This window comes from Arachis hypogaea, chromosome 3 (assembly GCF_003086295.3).
Source record: "Arachis hypogaea cultivar Tifrunner chromosome 3, arahy.Tifrunner.gnm2.J5K5, whole genome shotgun sequence".
In the NCBI taxonomy this organism is placed as follows: Eukaryota; Viridiplantae; Streptophyta; class Magnoliopsida; order Fabales; family Fabaceae; genus Arachis; species Arachis hypogaea.
In genome coordinates, this window is record NC_092038.1 from 130668409 (window position 1) to 130689925 (window position 21517).

Here is a 21517-nt window from a genome sequence, read left to right on the forward strand (position 1 = left end):
ATATTATTAAATATAATTTTTTATTGTATAATATTTTCTGATTTTATTTAAAAATATATAATAAAAAATCACACTTTATAATATCTATAAAAAAATATTTACGCTTATTGTGTTAAAATTTAAAAAGATCTTATTCAATTTTATTAACTATGGGCGTGGATGGTGATTAAATGTTGAGATAATAAGTAAATATAATTTTATGTGAGGACTAATTCCTGATTTAATTTTATGGTATTTAGGGTTTATTTGGGTGAGTTTTTAAAAAAAATAATTTGAGTTATCTTTTTTTTAAAAGATCTTATAGAAAAGTAAAAGTTATTTTATATTTAGTTATCTCATATAAAAAGATCTTTTTATCTATCAATTATGTTTGGGTATAACAATATAAAAGTATTTTTTGTTTATTTATTATATGAAAAACATCTTTTTTTAAGGAAAAAAGATCTTTTAAAAAAATATAAATTACAGCTTATCAAAAAAGATATTTTTATTTTTCTAATACTTTTATTTTTACTACTAGAAATTTGGTACACACGCTAAAAAAACTCATTGAAAAAATATTTTTTTTTATCAAAATAATGGCGCACTTATATCGTTATTATGAATGAAAATATAGTAACTTCTTTTAACATTAAAATACCCAAAATAACCTAGAGTAAGGGAGAAAAAATTAGAATAAAATTGAGTATTTTCATATATGGACTTTTTTATTGAAATAAATAAAACAAAAATATTATTTCCCTAGATACCCACCCTTGAAAACTGTTACCTAAATGCGCAGCACCATCTCTCGGCAACCACCCACGAAATGGGTTTAGCAACCATTTCATACATGTCTGATGAAATGGATCCAAAGCTGACAGGAGAATCGTTGACCACCATTTCAATCATACCACCTGCAAAATGGAGGACTGCACATCACTGGAGGCAGCAGCGAAATGGCGACATCAAAGGAGGCGCATGCAAAATGGAGCATCCTGCTTCTGGCATCCACGAGTTGGGTCACATCTGTTGCAGCGCCCATAAAATGACCAAGCCCATGGCGGCTGCAACGAAATGGTGCAGGTTTGTGGTGAATGCTGCAAGTTTCAGGTTGTTGCAGTCCAGTACAAACATGCATTGGGTACATATTGTGGCTTGGTGTGTATATAAAAGGGAGGAGGAAAAGGACCAAGTGCAGCATGAAATGAAAATCGGTGGAAGAGAGGGAGGAAAATCATAAACCGTGGAGGAGAGGAAAAAAAAGTGTGTTTTGATTAATAATTTTATGTTGTGATTTGATTAGAAAAGTGTAACATGGGCGACGGTAGTTGTAGTAACGTCCAGGAAAATTTAAATCAGATAGACGAGATTTATATTATTGCGCATTTGATTCACAAGGTTAGTTTCAGTGATTCTTTGTTGTCAATTTTGTTTCTACTTTTTTCAGTTTAAATAATTTTGGCGTTATTTAATATCGGCCAGTGTAATTTTAAGGGTGCTCTTCATGTTTCTTTTATGCAGCCCGCACGTGTTCTGACACCGCATGGCACACTTGTGGATGTTTTCACGTCGGAGCCGCCGGATCCAAGTATGGATGTCAGGCGACAGAGGCTTGAACTATATTTACGACAAGCAAGATTTTATTGTGCTTCATTAATAAAGCGTTTCGAGTATGATAATCCACTAATAAGCCCCTTTATTGAGAGATGGCGATCCGAGACGCACACATTTCACCTCCCGTGGGGTGTGTGTACCATCACACTAGAGGATGTGGCAATGCAGCTAGGTTTACCTATTGATGGGGAGCCTATCAGTGGTACTTTAAGGTCATGGAACAACTTTCATCAGAGAGATATATGGCAATGGTGCTAAGAACTACTTGGTGATGTCCCAGTCGGGCATGTAGGGACAACGAAATATAACATAAAGCTGAAGTGACTTAGAACTCGTCTTCAACAGATACCGCTTGACGTAACAGATGATGTCCTAATTCAGTATGCCTGTTGTTACATTCTGTATTTGTTGGGCGGCATGCTACTGCCAGACAAGGCCAACAACACAGTCCACGTTCAGTATCTATCTCTGTTGGTTGATTTTGATGCCATCAGTACCTATAGTTGGGGTAGCGCATGTCTTTGCTGGCTATATCGAGCCATGTGCTTGGCAACAGATTACAATGTCGAAGGTATGGCTGGTTGTCATACATTGTTAATGTCATAGATTTATTACAGGCTATCGTTCTGGGCACCAGAGGTGGCGACGCTGTATAGTTTTCCATTAGCTACAAGGTGTGGTATCATATGGCATATCCTGTTTAGTTTCGTTACGTCATAAATTTTGGTTTATTGTTAACTATACAACTTATTTGCACGTACTGATTTTCCCTCAGGTGGGCGGGCAAGAAGGGACATAATAACTACGCTGAGCAATGCCTTCTGAGGCACCGACTAAGGTTGGACAACCTACAAGTGGACGAGGTCTGATTTAGCCTTTGTTGAAATTTATATATGGTGTTCGTCTAAATATGTGTTAACGTTATGTCACTCTCCGTGCAGTTTAATTGGTTGCCGTATATGGAACCTCGTATTCTGTCAAGAGTGCCTGCTGAATTTCTTGGTGCTCCACATAGAGATTTCTACACCTCGGTTGTACCGCTGATATTATTCTGGTGGATTGAGATTCTAAATATTGACAGAGTGTTGCGTCAATTTGGGGGCAAACAAGGACTGTTGAATCCTCCGCTGGTGGCTCGTACGCCTGTCAACTTGGTTTGAGGTATGGGCTAGCCGCCATATCGAGTCATATCGACTGCAGATTGATCACGCCGAGACCCTGCGTCCCAGCCAAGATTATTATAGGTGGTATTGCGACAGGACCCGGAGGTTCCTATTCGCACTTGACGCATTATATGATCCGCGCACCGATAACATTCCTTCCATTGTTCTTTGGAGATGGGGATTGGAGGCGATCCATTCACCTTCGTATGGAGGCCACAACTCCTCGTCTGGCATTGGAGAAAATTCCATCTGGTAAACCCGAAACACGTTCTCAACACGATAGACTGGCGCGACATAAGGCTGCCAATCAAGCCTTGCGTGTGCACATGTAGCCAACGCATGAGCACATGGATAGTGCAACGCCTGGAAGTATCCACAGTCACATCTACCATGTTCTAAGTAAACCCTGAAACACGACTGGACCCCGACGGCTGCTATCTCATTGACTGTGAAGATAGACGTGGCTCTGTCATACGAAATAACAAGCATCTGGGAAATACCTTCTCTGTTTGCCAGTATAGCTTTCTGCAGAAATTGCGAAAAAACTTGACCTCATGCGATCTGTGCCTGTGCCTCGCGACCCTTCTTGACAAATAATGCATTAAGCCTAGGGGTGAAAATAGGTCAGGCCTGGCCTGTTATGTAGTTAATTGGCCTGGACCTGGCCTGCAGTCTGTTATAGACTTTTTTCAAAGTACTAAGCCTGGCATGTTATTCAGTTTAGCCTGGCCTGTAGCCTGTTAGAAGGCCTGATAAACTTTTTAAAAAAAATAATATTTTAAAAAATTATTTTTTTAAGACGATGGTAAGTATACTTCACAATAGCACAAACTAGAAGGTTACGAGTTCCCTTGAGAATAGAGTTGATACATTCCGACAAGTTGGTTGTCATGTGCCTGTATCGTCGGCCCTCGTCACGATGCTGCAGCCACTTCGGCGGCTCTAACCCTCGAATCCAGGCCATCATTTGCGGGGAAGACACCGGATCCTCGTGCTAATTAACTCAAGGTAGTATTGTGCCTACTCTTGTGTCTTAGAATACGCCGCGTTGACTAGGTGCCTTTTTGCTTCCTTGCTCTTGAAACTAGTTGCGAAATTAGAGGCAATATGTCTCACACAGTACACATTGTGTTCCCATCCACTCTCAGCCCGCTCTAAAGTAGCCTTTATTCCTGCATGCCGATCAGAGATAAGCAGTATCCCTGGTTGAGTTGCTACATGTCTCCTGAGATTCGAAAGGAAAAAGAACCACGACTCTGTGTTCTCCCTTTCGACAATCACAAAAGCAACGGGCAGGATGTTGTTATCCCTGTCCTGCACTATGCCCAACAACAGGGTCCCTGTTCACTTACCATACAAGTGCGTTTCGTCTATGGAGACCAGTGGCTTACAATGCTTGAAGGCTTCAATACAGGATGGAAACAACCAAAAAACCTGATGAAACATGACACTGTGACAGTCCAATGTGTTGCCGACATAGTTCAGTCGTGTTTGGAGGTCAACAATTGTGCCTGGCATGACTACACTTAATTAGAACCACACCATAAGGACTTCAACTTATAAATTACCGTAACTTTTAATTGAAACAAATACCTAGAACAAAAGCTTGCAGTGCATTGAAATATCTCTGAAGCTGGTCGTATGACTCCTCCCAATCACCATAAATTTTGGTAATTACCTTCTGCTTTGCGTGCCAAACCTTCTTGTAAGAAACCTTGTACCCGTAGGCTGCCTCGACTGATCCTTGAAACACCTTAATGAAAATAGTAGCATCTGCATGAACCATGGGGAATATATGCTGGTAGATGACGTTCCTATCAAGCTGAGCATGGTCTTGAGACATGGAGCTTGCCAAAAAACTGTGGAGCCCTTCGTATTTTCGAATTACCAGAAATCTGGAGGCCCTTGTCTTTGCAACCCGTACCATCCAACAACATTGGTCCCTAAGCTGCTTGCATTGGCAGACATACCTAGCTTGATCTAACTCTACCACCTTGTATTCCGTACTTCTTCGAATGTTGTAGTTCTTTACAGCAAGCATCGCAGTTTCTCTATTCAGAAATTTCAAACTAACCTCCAACTCCATCTCACCAGACAAAGCATAGTTGCTCGATGTGTCTTCGGCGGTGGTCGACATCATGGCACCGAGATTTAAAGATAGATAGTAAAGATACCGCTAGATCCACCACCGCCCCCTCCCACACCAACCGATTCGACACGATTCGGAACATCCCTCTCGCGGTAAACCGGTTGGGTTTCGGAAACCACTTCTGCCTCTTCACCACTATCATCTTCAATCTCATCTTCATCAGAAGTTTCTGCCAACCCATCAACAATTCCTTCTAGGTGTGCAACACGGTTAGAAGGGGAGGGACGTGAACGACAATTTGCTACAGTCTGACCAGGCGTCACAGAGGCGTTGAAGGTTGGACTACGAGCTCTTAAAATCTCCTGACCTGGCATCAAATCTGCCGCACCAAAATTTCGAGCTTGTTCCATATTATTGGAACTAGAGGAGCTTTCTCCAACATCTTGGAGATTCACACATAGTTCCAACAAGTAGATACTTCCAATGCTCCAATGGTAAAAAAAAAACATCATCGAAACTTGTTGGTCAGATTTAATTTGCATTTTCTGATACGCAAACGAGTTGGCGACTGCAACTGGCATTCTGTTAGTCAACGTCGTGATTTTCTTTTTTCCGACCATACCAGTATTCATGAGGATCACATTTTTCATCTCTTGCAATGATGTTTGGGGCGGGATCATTATCCACAGTGGATCGTCACAAACAAATGTAATACCTTCATATGTATGAGAAATTTTTCCATTAGAATATATGAAAACGTAGACATTTTCAGAAGTCATAGACACAACAACGTACCAACTAGAGTATTTTATAAAGAAGGTGAAGAGATGGAGATGGGAGAGAGTTGTTGGAGATGGAAGAGAGTGGTTGGAGATGGATTACTCGGAGACACAACAATGATTTCCAACTGTGGTTTCAAACTGGCTGCCACAGCCCTTTATATAGCGAAATCCATGCTCTATTTCGCGGGAGGTGCACCTGAGTTGCACCAATTCGTGTGGGGTACAACTGAATTTGGGCCAACTCGCATCTGGCCTCCCAATTTTGTCTCAAGTGCCATTTCGTTGGTATCTCTTAAGAAATGGCCCAATTCGCAGGTGTCCTGCCTTAAATGCCCATTTCTTGGGCGCCTTTCACATAATGGCACCTTGGTCCAATTTGTGGGCGCTTGGCTTGAGGTGGAGGTTAAACTCATTTCGTGGGTGGTGGTCGAAAAATAGTACCGTGCATTTAGGTAACAATTTTCAAGAGTGCGTATTTAGGAAAATAATATTTTTTTATTTATTTCAATAAAAAAGCATAGCTTAAAATTAAACTTACATTTTTAATGTAGCTAAAAAAATTTTTCAAAACTTGTAATGACACATCTTCACAATACCGATATTTTGTATAGAAAAAAAGAGAGGGAAAGATAAAACTAGTAGTTATCATCTTCTATTTGTTTCAGATGGATTAGATAACTTTTAATTTTAGACATTACAAACTCAGGTACATTACTTACTCACACACACACATTTAAGAGTTCTATTCATTACTTGGCCATTGTTAAAGTTCAAACCTGAATACAAATTAAAAAGCATCATATATTACCACTCAACCAAAAGTCCTAACTTTTTTCCTTCGACCTGATGAGATTTTTTTTTGGACTTGAATGAGATATTTTTGTCACTTCTCATTAACAATCCACTTCTTTTCTAACCCAGGAAACAAACAAACATATGGCCTTAGAGAGAATAATACATCACTACAAAAATATGGGCGGGCTTAACCAAAAATATTGAGCCTTTTACCAAAAACAATATCGAGCCTTTCTTATACCATACACGGGACCTTGATTTTGCCCAAATTATTTATGACTCATTTTCGAATCCCGCCTTGTACATGCAGCAACCCATTGGCCAGCGACAAACCTTTAAATAGAGCTCAGTATCGCGACGGATTAGTCCTTGACCTGCCGGGTTAGGGAATACCGTAGAAAACCAAAAAAAAAAAAAAACAAGACAAATAGCTTATATGCTATCATTGCTATGTCAACTTGTCATCAATATTTATCTGAAATCAAGTTGATTTGTAAATTAGACAATAATTTTAACATTATTGTTTCCAACCCATTAATTATTTTTAATTCAAATCACAGCTTTATCAAATAAAATTGTACAGAGAATACAAAAAGAATAAAAATAAATAATAAATCAAATGAATTTTATTTTCTTTTAAAATAAAATTTAATTTTATTATCAAATATATTCATATTTCATATTTTATGTATATATTTATTCTGTACGTGAATCACCATAAATTAAACCTTTATAGATAAACATTAATTTGCCAATGTGTGTGATTATTGAGTTAGCATGATGTTTCGACCCACCCCTAATTGGCTTCCACTCATTACATTCTATAGTATTCAAAGTTGAGGCAACAATCATTACCATCTTTGCTGATTCATCTAAAACGTGGAAGTTTCTCGAATTTAATGTTTACTTCTTGTGTCCACACAAGCACTTTCTCTTAACAATTAACATCTAATCTTAGAAAACAATTCAATTGAGTGAGGACGTTATACGTGACATTGTCCAATGTCCATTGTAATATTGATCATAAATTTTCAAACATTATTTGAACGTCTAACAAAGTGTGTTGGCGTACTGGTATAAATACGTTAAGTGCTTGTTTAGGTGTCATCAGTTATTAAAAAAATATTTTTTAATAAAAAATATATTTTGTATTTTTTAATATGTTTCATAAAATTTTAATAATAAAAATAAATATAGTAAAAATAAAAAAATTTAAAAATTATAAATTTATATTTTTAAAAGATCTTTTTATTTTAAAAAAATATTTCTGACATAATAAATAAATAAATAATATTTTTACATTATTATATTTAAATATAATTATTTCATATTTTTATATAAAATATTTAAATATAAATTTTTTTTATTTTTTTATTTTTTAAAATCACTTCTCGAAACTAAGAAGATTAATTTGTAGAAAGCATGAATTAAGTGATTTGTTAATTCTAATTGCTTTTAATTTGTTGCATGCATGCAACATACATATACAGTTTTTGCTACTATATGAGTCTATGACATTGGAAGAATACGTACGAGCATAAAGCAATTTGAACCCGCACTAATAAGTATAAATACCAAAAATAAAAGGTAGTTTTGAAACATGTTATACCTGGGACACAGTCTGTTACATGTATATTAAAAATTTATTACTAACTAGTCACGTGCAGTTATAATATATATACGAAATATGCATTAAAAATGTTTGAAATAAAATATATAAATATATATAATATATAATAATTAATTTTTTGTATATATAAAATATTTTTAATTTTGATATCTATTTTCCAATACTAACAAATATGCCCACGTGTTGGAAATTAATTGAAGATTGAACTTAATATATAAGATAGTCTAGTACACACAAAGTTACATTAATTTAAAAAACAAGATAAAACAAGATGCTAAAAATATGATACAAAAGAGTGAAAGACAGAAATATAAAAATTAATATTTTTATATTTTATTTGACGGTAAATTAAATATAATAAAAAAAGTATGATCTATATTTTTATATAAAATTTAAAATAAAAAATAAAATAATAAAATATAATTATAAAAATTTAATAATAATAATTTCTTGACAATATTTCAAAACATAATATTTATATTCATATTTTACTTCTCAAATATAATTTTATATTTCAATATATAACTATGATTGAGTGTCTTATTCTTATAAAGAAAGACAACCTAATTGATAATGGTAAAGACGACCAATAAAATGCAAAATCCAAATAAAAATGTCTGGGGCTTAGTATAGTGATAACAAATATTTGGTGCAACTACACCTGTATTTGATAAATTGGAGCAGCTCATATAAGATAGTACCCTCCAAAACATAATGTCTGGCTTCCATATATATTCTAATAATGACACACCTTGCATCAGAAGAATGTAGAACCCATAATGTGGCTTCATAAGATAAGGTTTCTACAAAAATGAATGGATATGTAGCAATTAGCATTCCCATATGGAAGAATAATCAAATATGGAAAAGGCCTTTTCAGTATCCATAATCATATAAAGTGATTGCTATTAGATAATATTTTACATAATATTATTAAATTTTGGAAAAAGTCGCTGAAAATATTAATGATATTCCCTCTCCTTTTTTTTTCCCTAATCATTTATCTTTTTTTGTGGATTTATAAAAAGATGTTGCCGTCTAAAATGTTGACCTCGTATATTTTTATTTTTTCCCCATTTCAATATAAAACAGAACCAGTCATATCTCCACCTTTTGGACCCATCATCAAGCTCCAATTTTTAGCTTCAAGTATATACTAGACAACATAAATGCATAATATTTAAATCACATTCACATGTAGTGGTGGGTGGGGACCAAAGATTTGTTGGGATTATTAGTTCCAAATCAAAATGTGATATGTATTTGAATATATTCATGGATTGTTATTTTTTTTCCATCCAGATTTAAAGTATTGCATGCCTTATTTAAGGAGCCTAACACCTCATCTCATTAGACCAATCGAATGTTGGTATTCATGAATTATTATTATTTGATCGTTTATTTTTTATATTTTGTATACATGGTTTGAGTCTATAAGAAATAAATAATAATTTATTATTTATTGTCTAATTTATTGCATTATAACGTAATTTAGAGTTTAAATCACATTAATTTTAAGTATATTTTTTAAAAAATTATATTTTATAATTCAAAATTTTTATATTATATAATTATTCTCCAATAAATATTGCATTTTCTATTTTGTTTTCAAAACGCATTAGCATTGTCATTTTTGTATGTTAGGTTAATTCATATTCTTCTGATATGTTAAGTTAAATATTTATGCAATAAACTAAATTGAGGTGGCAAGACGTCAATTTAATCTATTATGTGAGCACTTAATATATTAAAATTATAAATTAACAATAAAGACTAAAATAAAACACTTTTAAATGGTATTGAATAAAAAAAATTATATATATATTAGTTTTTGAGTGATAAATTATTTAAAAATGATGTAATAAATTATATGTTATATGTTGTTGTGGGTTTTTATAACACGTTAATAACGTTTTGTCCTTTTGTAATTAAAATATTTTTTTTATAAAATAATAATTAAATAATATATATTTTACTTTAAAATTATCCATATATAAAAGTTTTAGCGCCAAAATGTCTTTCCAACCAAGCTAATGGGACTAGGGGTGGCAACGGGGTGGATAGGGGTGGGTTTTTACTCTATTCGATCCCACCTCGCCGTACAACAACTCGCGTAGAACCTGCTCTGCTTCTATCTACAGGTAGTAAAACGTTGAACCCTAACCCGTTCCTGTGGATATCCGCTCCACCCCTATCCGCCCTTATAATTATTAAAATCTAATAAATAAAATTAAATTTTAAAATTTATATAACCATCATCACATACATAACATAAATTAAAGTAAAAATTTAAATATAATATAATATTATTAATTATTTACTAATTATTTTACATATATTATACGTATTATATATATACCGGAGCGGATGATTACCCGCCTCGAACAAGTAGGAGCAAAATGAGTATCTGTGAGTTTGGGTGTGTTGCCATCCCTAAATGGGACAAGCATTATTGCGTCAAGCTTGTATGTTGCTTAAGTCATTCAAGGATGGAGAAAATTTTAAGTGGGAATAGTAGTGATAGTACCAAGGTTAAATTTTCTGTCTTTGCCATTCTATTATATATAATTAAGAAAAATTGTAGGTGTGATGTGTGACATTGTGAGTGACCAAAGCATTACGAGTTCGCTTGTGTCATACTGTGGTGTATCGAATTAACAATGGACACATGCAATTATGGGAAGAAGAAAGCATGCTATTGCAAGAAAGTGAACAAACAAAGAATTGTTCTATAAAAACTAGTAGGTAGTCTATTTTAATGTAAAGGTTGAGGACATAGAAACGTCAAAGGTGACTTGTGAAAATAGTGCACTAATTGGAGCATTGATTCATTATTGTAATAATAATAATTGATGAAATGGATGCCAGAAAAAGTTTGTACCCTTTCTCTTAATTAAAGGTAAGACTATTTTCATCAATGTTCAAAACACTATGCTTCATGAGGGAATTGTACCTCATATCCAATGAAATGCTTTGCTTAATTTAATTTGTAAAGGTTTTTGCTTAAATTGCAAATGTACCCCAGGGCCGGTAACTTTTATAAATATTGAATAGTATGTTGCTTACCATGCGAATATAAAAGAGTGGCCTTCGCCAATCCAATGAAATCACAGAACCAGAGACGAACCTGCTGCTCATGTAGTAAGTGTTTGTTGATTTGTTCTCAGTAAAAAAAAGTACAGAACTACTTGAGAGGATGAGAGCTTATTTTAGGAAAGAAAAAAATATGGTGGATTCAAAGCTAATTCCAAATGTTTATTTATTGGGTTGTGTTTTGGTTATCTTGTAATTTATAGGTGCCATGAAATTATTTCTCATAAATATTTAAACTGATGGGAGGAGTTTATATTTTTAATACTTTTTTGAAGTAATAATTTTTTTTTGGAATTTGTTTGAATTTTTGTATAGATTTTTTTTGTTATATGTTTTTTGTTTTTTGAGAAATAAACTAAAACAAATTATAAAAATTTAGTTTACTCTTATTTTTCTTATACAAAAAATTTGAAAAAAAGTATAATAATAAAAAATATAATTATAAAAAAATGATAAAAATAAGAAAAAATGATGACAAATTGATCCTTAATTTTTTGTTTATGGATATTTAAATCTCTAAGAATTTAAAAATACATTTAAATTTAAAATCTTTTTAAAATCTGGGCATATCGATTCTTGGATCTAATTTGTTCTATTTTAAAAATTCTCTCACTTGTGCGTCTGTATCAAGTAGGTCAGTACAATGAAAGTTACGTTTGATTTTTTGTTGGATTTGATAGACGCAAGTGAACATAAGAAATTGATATGTCCAAGTTTTGAAAAAGATTAAAATTTAATTATATTTCTAAATATTTAAAAATTTAAATATCCGTGAATCAAAAGGTTAAAGACCTATTTTATCATTTTTTTTAAATAATTATAAAGTTGTGTTTTTAATTCAGTATTTCTATCCATGTATGTTTAGTGTTCACATTATAAAATCACTCATTCCAAAAATTTAAACTGATAAAAAAAAACAAAAGTTATTATATCTCTAATTTTAATTACCTTAAGATTTATATCCCATTTACTAACTAATAACTATGTAACTTGTTGACATTTTTATTTTTTCTGTTTGCGCCGACTCTTGGTTATTTGAATATTTTAAGGAATGAAAAACCAAAGAAAAAAAAAAAAGAAAAGAACGAACATTTAATTTTTTTCACTCGAGCTATAAAATTAAATATCCTCTTCCAAGTTAATAGTAATTTTTTTCATACTTATCAAAGTAGTATAATAAATAAGATTAATTTTAAAATAGTCTCTAAAATTTATGAAATATATCAATTTGGTCTTTAATTTTTTAATTGCATTATTTATGTCTTTGAGATTGAAAAAAATACACCTATTTAGTTCTTTCTCATTTTTCCATCCAAACTACTTCTTGGTGATAGTGATATGACAATAAATTGTCACGCTAGAGTGTCTAACGATTACATGACGTGGCAATTGAAAGTGTTTAACCCAATATGGTCTCTGAACTCTTTTTTATCCCTAACTGCAGAAGTAGCGCACCACTTCTTCTTCTTCTTTGTTCGTTTTTACTCACTACATGGGTACAAAAACCATTTGATTCGACCTTATTTTTCTTCTGGTTCATCACCAATTTTCGATTACCTACCAAAAACAAACTTCAATTTTCAAGTCTTCGTGAATTCTGAGCTATTTGGGTATTCTTACTTCTCTAAAAAAGATAATCTTTTTTTTGTTTCAATCCCAAATTTTTCAGTGGCACAAATTGTTGAGGAAAGAGAGAACAGCAGAACTCGCATGAACGATTTTTCAAGAGATATGCTAAAAGGGTTCATGTCTAGGAACCATCATCACCATCATGAGCTACAACAACAACAACATCACCATGGTGATGGAGATGCAGAACAAGAGATTGAGCTGGGCCTTGGTCTTTCAATGAACGGTCGTTTTGGTGTGAACCCAACAACGAAGAAGATCAAGAGAACAACATCAATACCTGAATTCTCATTCTCAAAATCCCTCATCAGAGATGAAGATAATAACAATAGTAATAATAATAATTAAGATATTGGGGGTTACTCTAATAACATGCCAATGCCTTGCACAACAAATCTGATAAGAACATGTTTCCTTCCAACGGAAACAGAGGAGAAGTGAAGAAAGAGGAAGGAGTTGTAAATATCATGGTTCTGGAAATCGAACCGGACCGACCGGTTCAACCGAAAAAACCGGGAACCGGTCACTTAACCGGTTCGGATAAGGTCAGAAACCGTCTGGCAAAAAACCGGTGAAAAAATTGGTCAAATCGGCGGTTAACCGGTGAACCGGGAGAATCGTTCGGTTTTTTAGCGATTTTTTTTTAAACCAAACTACTAAACGACGCCCGTTTCGAAGGTGAAAACAAAAAAACGAATGAAAGGCCAAAAAGGCCCCAATCCCTGAATTCCCACCCACCCCTTTCTGTCTCTCTAAAGGCCCCAATCCCTGAATCCCCACCCCACTCCTTTCTGTCTCTCTCTCTCACTCATACCCACCAGAAAACCCTAGCTCCCACCTATAGGCCATAATCCTCTCCTCTCTTCGAATTCCAAGAATAGCCACCACCCACCATCCCATTTCAGAGCTTAAACTCATCGCCGACCCCTTCTCTACTTGTCGCCCTCTCTGTCCGAGCTCGTTTTGTCGCCGTGAGTCGCGCCGCTTCGCTATTCCTCGCCGTGGGTCGCGCCGCTTCGCTGCTCCTCGCCGTCGCCGTGTCTCATTTCTTAGTCTCTGCTTCAACCCTCTCAGGTCTCAGATCTCAGTTCTCAGTTCTCAAGTTTCTTCTTCTCTGATTCAAGCATTCAACCCTCTCAGGTCTCAAGTCTCAGTCTCTAACACTCCCTGATCCTCTGCTTGCTAGTTTATTGTTCGCTGGAATGGATTTATGTGTTATTTTTTTATTTTCTATTCATGATTTTCTGATTTATTTGTTTGGTGGATTCATGATTTTTATTTATTTTGATTTTCTGAGTTTATTTTGATTTATTTGTTATTTGTTGTTTCTGATTTATTTGTTATTTATTCATAATTTTGTTGCTGATGCTATTGTTTGCTGAGGATCTGAGGATATTGTTTGCATGTTGAAGTTGAAGAAGAGAATGGATCAGTGTTTGAGATGATTTTGTATTGAAATATAGCTGTGGTGGTTTTGTTGTCAACTGAGATTGGAGCTGTGGTGGTTTTGCAGCCATGAAGTACCTGCTTGGAACAATGTTGGCAATTGACATGGACTAAACATTGATGCCAATAACTACAGGAAGTTTTTTTTTTGAGATAATGTACTCCATAAGAATGTCTAAAAAAATTGAAAGAATATTTTTTATGGCTGAAGATTTATTTTGTTAAATGTAATTTATATGGTGTGATTTCTGTTTAAAATTTATCAAATTTAAATATTGAAAATTATATATTAATTTTTTATAATTTTATTTTATATTTAACTAAACCGATTGAACCCGGTTGGACCACGGTCAGACCACTGAACTGCTGAACCGGTTACTCTACCGGTTTGTTGACCGGTTCGGTTTTCGCAACTTTAGTAAATATTGAGGAGGCTGGAAGCAAGAAAAAAGCGCTCTGAGAAGCAGAAGAACATGAAGGCCATGAGAAAAAAGAGTAACCGTTCTTTTTCTTCTTTCTCTAAAGATATTGCTGCTTTTGTTGATGAAAACAATAAAATTTGATGGAAGCTGTTTTGAATGAATTTACTAGTTTGGAAAAAACGGCGTTGTTGAATACTAGCTTGATAATCTATTGCCACATTACTGTCGTTAGAAAGTAATTTGGATAGAAAAATTAGAAAGGACTAAATAAGTATATTTTTTCAATTTTAAAAATATAAATAATACAATTAAAAAATTAAAAACTAAATAATACATTTCATAAATTTTAGGTACTACTTTAGAATTTAACTCTAACAAATATATGATAGTATTCATATTAACATTTTATCAATCTACAAGAAAATCCAAGCAGATTTATGTTTGTCGGGAGTTGAGTTACTGTTTAGTACCTCATCTTGCAATGCTATTTCTCTCTCTTGTTTTTTTCCTCTATACCTAGCTAGCTATAGCCTGTGTTTTAATTCATGATCGATATTATTGTTGATTAATCAAATCTTTTTAGAAAAATTGTTAGGAGATAATACTTTTAACGAAAAATAAAAAGTTAATTTATGCTAGTTTAAGGGTAAAATATTCATTTAGTTGTTAATATTTGAACTAACTCCTATAACTTATTCTATTCCTTATATTTGAAAAGTTCTCTTTTTATTTCAAATATTTTATTTCATCTTATTATAATTTTATAGTAGTTAAAACTATAAAAATTATTTTTTCTATTATTTTTTTTATTTTTTTTATTTTTAGGACAAAATATTAAATTAATCTTTTACGTTTGGACATAATCCTATTTTATTCCTTAAGGTTTAAAGTGTCCTATTTGAATCCAAAATTTTTTTATTTAATTTCAATATAGTCCCACCGTGAGGTCAAAGTTAAATAATTAACGGAATATCCTACATGATAACAGTACAAGAATAAGGTTGGTAATCAGGAGAACAAGTACAAGCTCCAAATGCACAAAATCAACCGTAGATGCATCAATACATTTATTTATTCTTTTTTACAATTTAAATGAAATATTTTCTATAGAACAAAGGAAAATAATAAATAAAATGTATTGATGCATCCACGGTTGATTTTGTGCATCTAAAACTTGTATTTTCTTGTACTACTGTCATGTAGGACATTCCGTTAATTATTTAACTTTGACCTAATGGTAGAACTACATGCATTGAAGCTAAATGAATTTTTTTTTGGATTCAAATAGGATATTTTAAATCTTAAAGACCAAAACAAGATTACGCCCAAAAATAGAAGACTAATTTAATACTTTATCCTTATTTTTAAATCACAACAACTATCACACTATAATAGAAGAGTATTTAAAAAAATATTAATTTTGACCAAAAAATTAAAATATGACCAAATAAGATGCGTAAAATAAAAATAAAATATTCAAATGTTAAAAATAAAATTAAAACTTATTTTAAATTTAAAAATTATAATAATACTTCATCCTTAATCTAAATATAAAAAGTGTTATATATACATATATATATATATATATATATATATATATATATATATATATATATATATATATGAGCAGGCAAAGTCAACATTTGTACTCATTATGGGTGTTACGGTGGGTAACCGGAGATTAATAAAGTGGATGGCGTTTGGCGGCCCAAGTGTATGAAGGAGGAAGGCTCCGGATGGACCTGCAACTCGGGAGGCTCCGCCCGACTTGTGCTCGCGAGTGAATGGGGGGTGGTACCTGCAAAGACACTCCGATGCCTAAGTTAGCAAGAGTATGAGCAGGTCTAGAGAGTATTGGACTTAGAGATACCTGAGGGGTGTCAGTGTATTTATAGTGGTGAGCCAATAACCACCGTTGGAGTAGTGCCGTATCTTTAGGGTGTTAACCGTCCCTATTATCTTGGGGAGGTTAAGATATGGCTTTATGAAGCGGTTTAGAGAGATTTTAGGGGCGGTTACTCATTTGAATGAGTGTTTATCTGCCAGCTAATCTCACATCCGACCTCTTCGGACCAAGTCGTGGTTGATACCGACTACTTATGTGGAGGTCGGTACTTAGCTAGGCTTAACCCTTCAGGTTAGGCCTTTTAGTTGGACCTGGGCCTTTGCGTTGGGCCAGGGTATGAACAGTGCCCCTACTTGAGCCCAAATTTTCTTTAAAGTTTGGGTTCAAGTATTTAACTCGGGTTCGTAGTCGACTTGTTGGGAGGAAACACGGGTCTTAGAAACCGACGTGATTTTCGCGACCTTTAGTTTCTGACAGTTATGTCAGTTCAAGCGTCGTGTCCGCTGGGGAAGCGTTAAGGGCTTTGGTAACAGTGCAATCTCATTAATGACTGCTTCGCTTTTACCATTATGCCCCTTAGCGTGTTTATAAATACTTTCCCTCTCTTTCAATTTTCCCTGCAATCTTTCAAACTTTTTCTTTCCCTGCTCGTGCTACATTCTTGTGTTCGAAGATTTCCGTTCTCTCCAGCCTTCATTTCTTCGGATAAAGGTTAGTTTTGTTTCTTCCATGTCATGCCTTATGTTTGCATGTTTTGTTTTGTGAGTGGATAGGTTGACCTGTAGACTCTAGCTTCGTATCTCTCCTCTTTAGGGGACGTGTTTTTTGATTTTTCTTTTTCTTTTTCCCTTTTGTAGGTTTCTGCCATTTTTCTTTATATATAAAAATGGCTTCCGTAGACGTTCTTTCTCAGTGGGTTGATGTTACGGTCCTTGGGGAGGAACCGTTGGTCGATGCTGAGTTTATCACTCATCTTCGTACTCATCACAGGCTCTGTACTTCGGAGGAGGACGAGCCAAAATATGAACTGATAATCCCGGGTCCTGAAGACCGGGTCTGTTTTGGGAGAGTTAATGAGGCGGCCCCTCATTTTTTCTTCATGTATGAATGTATGATCACCCGCTTGGGTATTTTTCTTCCTTTCTCAGATTTCGAGATATCTGTTTTGCACCACTGTAGAGTTGCCCCTACTCAACTTCACCCCAATTCTTGGGGTTTTTTGAAGATCTATCAGTTTATTAGCCACGCTCTGGACTTTCCGACCTCTTTGAGGATTTTCTTCTTTCTCTTTCATATGACTAAGCCCTTTAGTGGGCTAAACAACAAATAGCAGTGGGTATCCTTCCGAGCCATACAAGGTCGGAGGATTTTCACCCTTTTTGACGAATCTTTTCATGACTTCAAAAACTATTTTTTCAAAGTACAAGCTGTAGAGGGTCACCACCCCTTTTTCCTGGATGAGCATTCCTCCCCTCGCTTCTCCCTTTATTGGTTGCCGCCTTCCTCTTGTGAAAAGTATGGTCCAGATGACCTGGATGAGGTGGAGGCGGCTATTGTGGGGTTTTTCCGCGAAGCGTGGGGGAGGGCCCCATACTTGGATACCAGGAAAATCCTCCAGGGAACGCCGACTTTTGTTCAATCTCAATTAGGTAGTACATGCATTTCTTATTCCCGAGTTGTTTCTACCGACTTGAATGTTTAGCCGACTTATAACTGTTAGTTGTTTTACTTGTAGATATGGCCAGAAAGAATGCTCATGAGGCTTATCAAAGGGTCCAGGAGGCTAAAGCGAAGTCCCGGGCTAGGTCCGGGGGTGCCAAAGCAGTCGTCTCTCCTCCTCCTCCTCCTCCTCCTAAGAATACAGGTACTCCCTCTCAACCTATTATAATTTCTTCTTCAACTCTATCTCGGCCACTCCCTTCTGCCCAACTTCTTTCCGAGCCAGAGAAGAAGAAGCGCAAGATTTCAAAGTCTAGCTTTTCTTTGGATGGTGGGGTTAAGGCGGATGCTCTTGCATTCGTCCGAAAGAACATCTATCCTTATATAAGCATGGATGATGTTTCTGTTCGGAACCACCTCACCGCTCTGGCCGAGGAGAGTTTTAGGGCGGCGGGTGTTTGTGGCAAACTTTTGGACATTTTTGAGAAGACTCCCCTCAGCTCTTTGGGGGCATCCTCGAAGGTTGAGGAGTTGGAGGGGAGACTTCTTATTTATGAAAAACATGAGAAAGAGTTGAAGGAGGAGAGAGATAAATTGAGGAAGGAGAGGGATCACCTTAAGGAGGAGGAGAGTAAGCTGCGGGCTCAATGCACTTTGGAGGCAAATTTGAGGAAAACAGCACAAGACAGCTACCACAGTTTATTTCAAGATATTGTTGCTGTGAGGAAGGACTTGCTGAATTCTCGGAACGCATACGCCGAGTTGGAGGACTCTATTGCTGATGGGGCCGAGGAGTCTTGGAGAATTTTCCTGGAACAAGTCAGAGTTATCGCTCCCGACTTGGATCTTTCTCCTTTACATCCCGACAAGGTAGTTATTGATGGCGCCATCGTTGATCCGCCTGTCCCCGAGGCTGTTTCTGAGTCGGATCTGAAGACTCGGGGGCAGAGGATTACTGAGTCTCCTCCTCGTTCTAAAGATGCTCCGAGTTCTTCCTCCGTTCCTCCGACTGGTCCTGGTGGTGCCCCTCCTGAGTCTGGCGGTGGTGATTCCTCTACTCCCTTGAAATGATAACTTTGTTTTTTATGGCTATATGGGGGCTCGGCCTGTGAGTCCCCCCTTTTTAAACTTATTCATTGTTGGTGGTTGTCTGAACAATTTCCCTTTGGCCTTTTAAGGCCGTAAACAAAATATTCTGATCTGTGCCCTTTTTTGGATAAGGGTTTTTAAACAAAAGTGAACGCCCTTTTTTGGATAAGGGTTTAAGTTACCTTGTGCGTGTATGCTTTTCTGCTTTTGATATTTCGAAGAACCCTTTTTGATCTTTTTTTTGAAAACCTTTTTCTTGGCTTGTCTTGCTTTTTTGAGCCCTTTAGCTTGAGGGTTTTTTACGCAACCCTCGATCCTAGGTTTTTCAATCTCTTTTTGGTATCCTTTATACTCAACTTTGCTTTTTGATGAGTTTTCATGACTTAGGTTATTTTTGCGATGCGTTTTTCTTTTACTCGGAGCTCGGTTTTCTTTTACTCGGAGCTCTTTCGAGTTTGGTTTACTCGGATTTTCATTTCGACTTAAGAGTCGGATGGTTCCTGAGTTCTTACGATCAACTCATATAACCTCTTTACGCCGACTTGTACCTCGTCGTTTTATCCTGACGACCATCTAGGTCGGTTCATGGGATTTTCACGTTTTGCCGAGCTTAAGTCGGCGCGTTTCGTAGAAAAACTTAGATAAATAAAGAAGGATATTGTAAGAGATATCGTAAATAAAAAATATCTTTATTAATTGGGAAGGTACCTTTTTGCTACTAAGGGTCTTGATAGCCTATTTCCCTTAGCCTCTACTGTGATGTCTCGTTAAAAATCCTTCTCCAGAAAAAACCCTTTTTGGGAAAAAATCACGAAGTTGGAAAAAGAGCACATCAGGGAGTAGAGTTCGCTTTTAACTGTAGTACCTTTTCATATTACAAGCATGCCACGACCTTGGTAGCTCAGTGCCATTCAGGTCGGTTACTTAATAATAACCTTTCCCTAACACTTCCTTGATTTTGTATGGCCCTTTCCAATTCGCGGCGAGCTTTCCTTCTCCTGATTTGTTGACTCCAATGTCATTTCTGATGAGGACCAAGTCATCCGGGACAAATGTTCTTCGAATGACTTTCTTATTGTATCTAGCAGTCGTCCTTTGTTTTAATGCCGCTTCTCTTACCTGGGCACCTTCTCGGACTTCGGGGAGCAAGTCAAGCTCCTCTTTGTGCCCCTGTATATTTCCGACCTCGTCATGGAGAATTACCCTTGGGCTTTGCTCATTGATTTCTATTGGAATCATGGCTTCTACGCCGTAGACTAGTCGGAAGGGTGTTTCTCCTGTGGCGGATTGAGGGGTTGTCCTATAAGCCCATAGCACTTGAGAGAGCTCTTCAGCCCAAGCTCCCTTTGCTTCCTGTAATCTCTTCTTTAACCCTGCCAGTATGACTTTATTAGGTGCCTCGGCTTGCCCGTTGGCTTGTGGGTGTTCCACCGAGGTGAATTGGTGCTTGATCTTTAGACTGGCTACTAGGCTTCTGAAGGTGGCATCGGTAAATTGGGTTCCATTATCTGTAGTGATGGAATAAGGTATTCCATACCTTGTGATGATGTTTTTGTAGAGGAACCTGCGACTTCTTTGAGCGGTGATAGTAGCTAATGGTTCTGCTTCTATCCACTTTGTGAAGTAGTCTATTCCCACGATCAAGTACCTGACTTGTCCTGGTGCTTGGGGAAAAGGACCTAACAAATCCATTCCCCATTTTGCGAAAGGCCAGGGGGAAGTGATACTGATGAGCTCTTCTGGTGGAGCTACGTGGAAATTTGCATGCATCTGGCATGGTTGGCATTTTTTCACAAAGTCTGTGGCATCTCTCTGCAAGGTCGGCCAATAAAATCCTGCTCGGATTACTTTCCTGGCCAGCGACCTTGCTCCGAGATGGTTTCCGCAGATCCCACTATGTACTTCCTCCAACACCTCGGTGGTTCTTGAGGTCGGTACGCACTTTAGTAATGGCGTTGATATCCCTCTTCTGTAAAGGACATTTCTCACCAAAGTATAATGTTGTGCTTCCCTTCGGATCTTTTTAGCTTCTTTCTCCTCCTTGGGGAGGATGTCGAATTTCAGGTGTTCGACCAAGGGATTCATCCATCCGAGGTTTAAACCGACTACCTCAAGTATCTCTTGTTCATCTTCTGTTTTTGATACCGAGGGCTCTTGGAGGGTTTCTTGAATCAGGCTTCTGTTGTTTCCTCCGGGTTTGGTGCTTGCTAACTTGGATAGGGCATCGGCTCTGCTATTTAGATCCCGAGTTATGTGTTTAACCTCGGTTTTCGCAAAG

General features: G+C 36.0%; 2 protein-coding genes across 2 annotated transcripts; both read right to left on the reverse strand.

Annotated features, from left to right (window-relative positions):
- Positions 1 to 2764: 2764 nt before the first annotated feature.
- LOC114927490 (uncharacterized) lies at positions 2765 to 3723 on the reverse strand. The gene is made up of 3 exons (XM_029297470.1): positions 3592 to 3723; positions 2960 to 3284; positions 2765 to 2814 (listed from the first exon to the last, which is right to left on the reverse strand). Exons 1-3 carry the CDS (start codon positions 3721 to 3723, stop codon positions 2765 to 2767), a joined length of 507 nt encoding a protein of 168 aa, XP_029153303.1.
- A 56-nt stretch (positions 3724 to 3779) lies between these two features.
- On the reverse strand, positions 3780 to 4896 carry LOC140183611 (uncharacterized). Its single transcript, XM_072232069.1, has 2 exons — positions 4438 to 4896; positions 3780 to 4073 (listed from the first exon to the last, which is right to left on the reverse strand). The coding sequence occupies exons 1-2, from the start codon at positions 4894 to 4896 to the stop codon at positions 3780 to 3782; spliced, it is 753 nt and encodes a 250-aa protein (XP_072088170.1).
- Positions 4897 to 21517: the final 16621 nt, after the last annotated feature.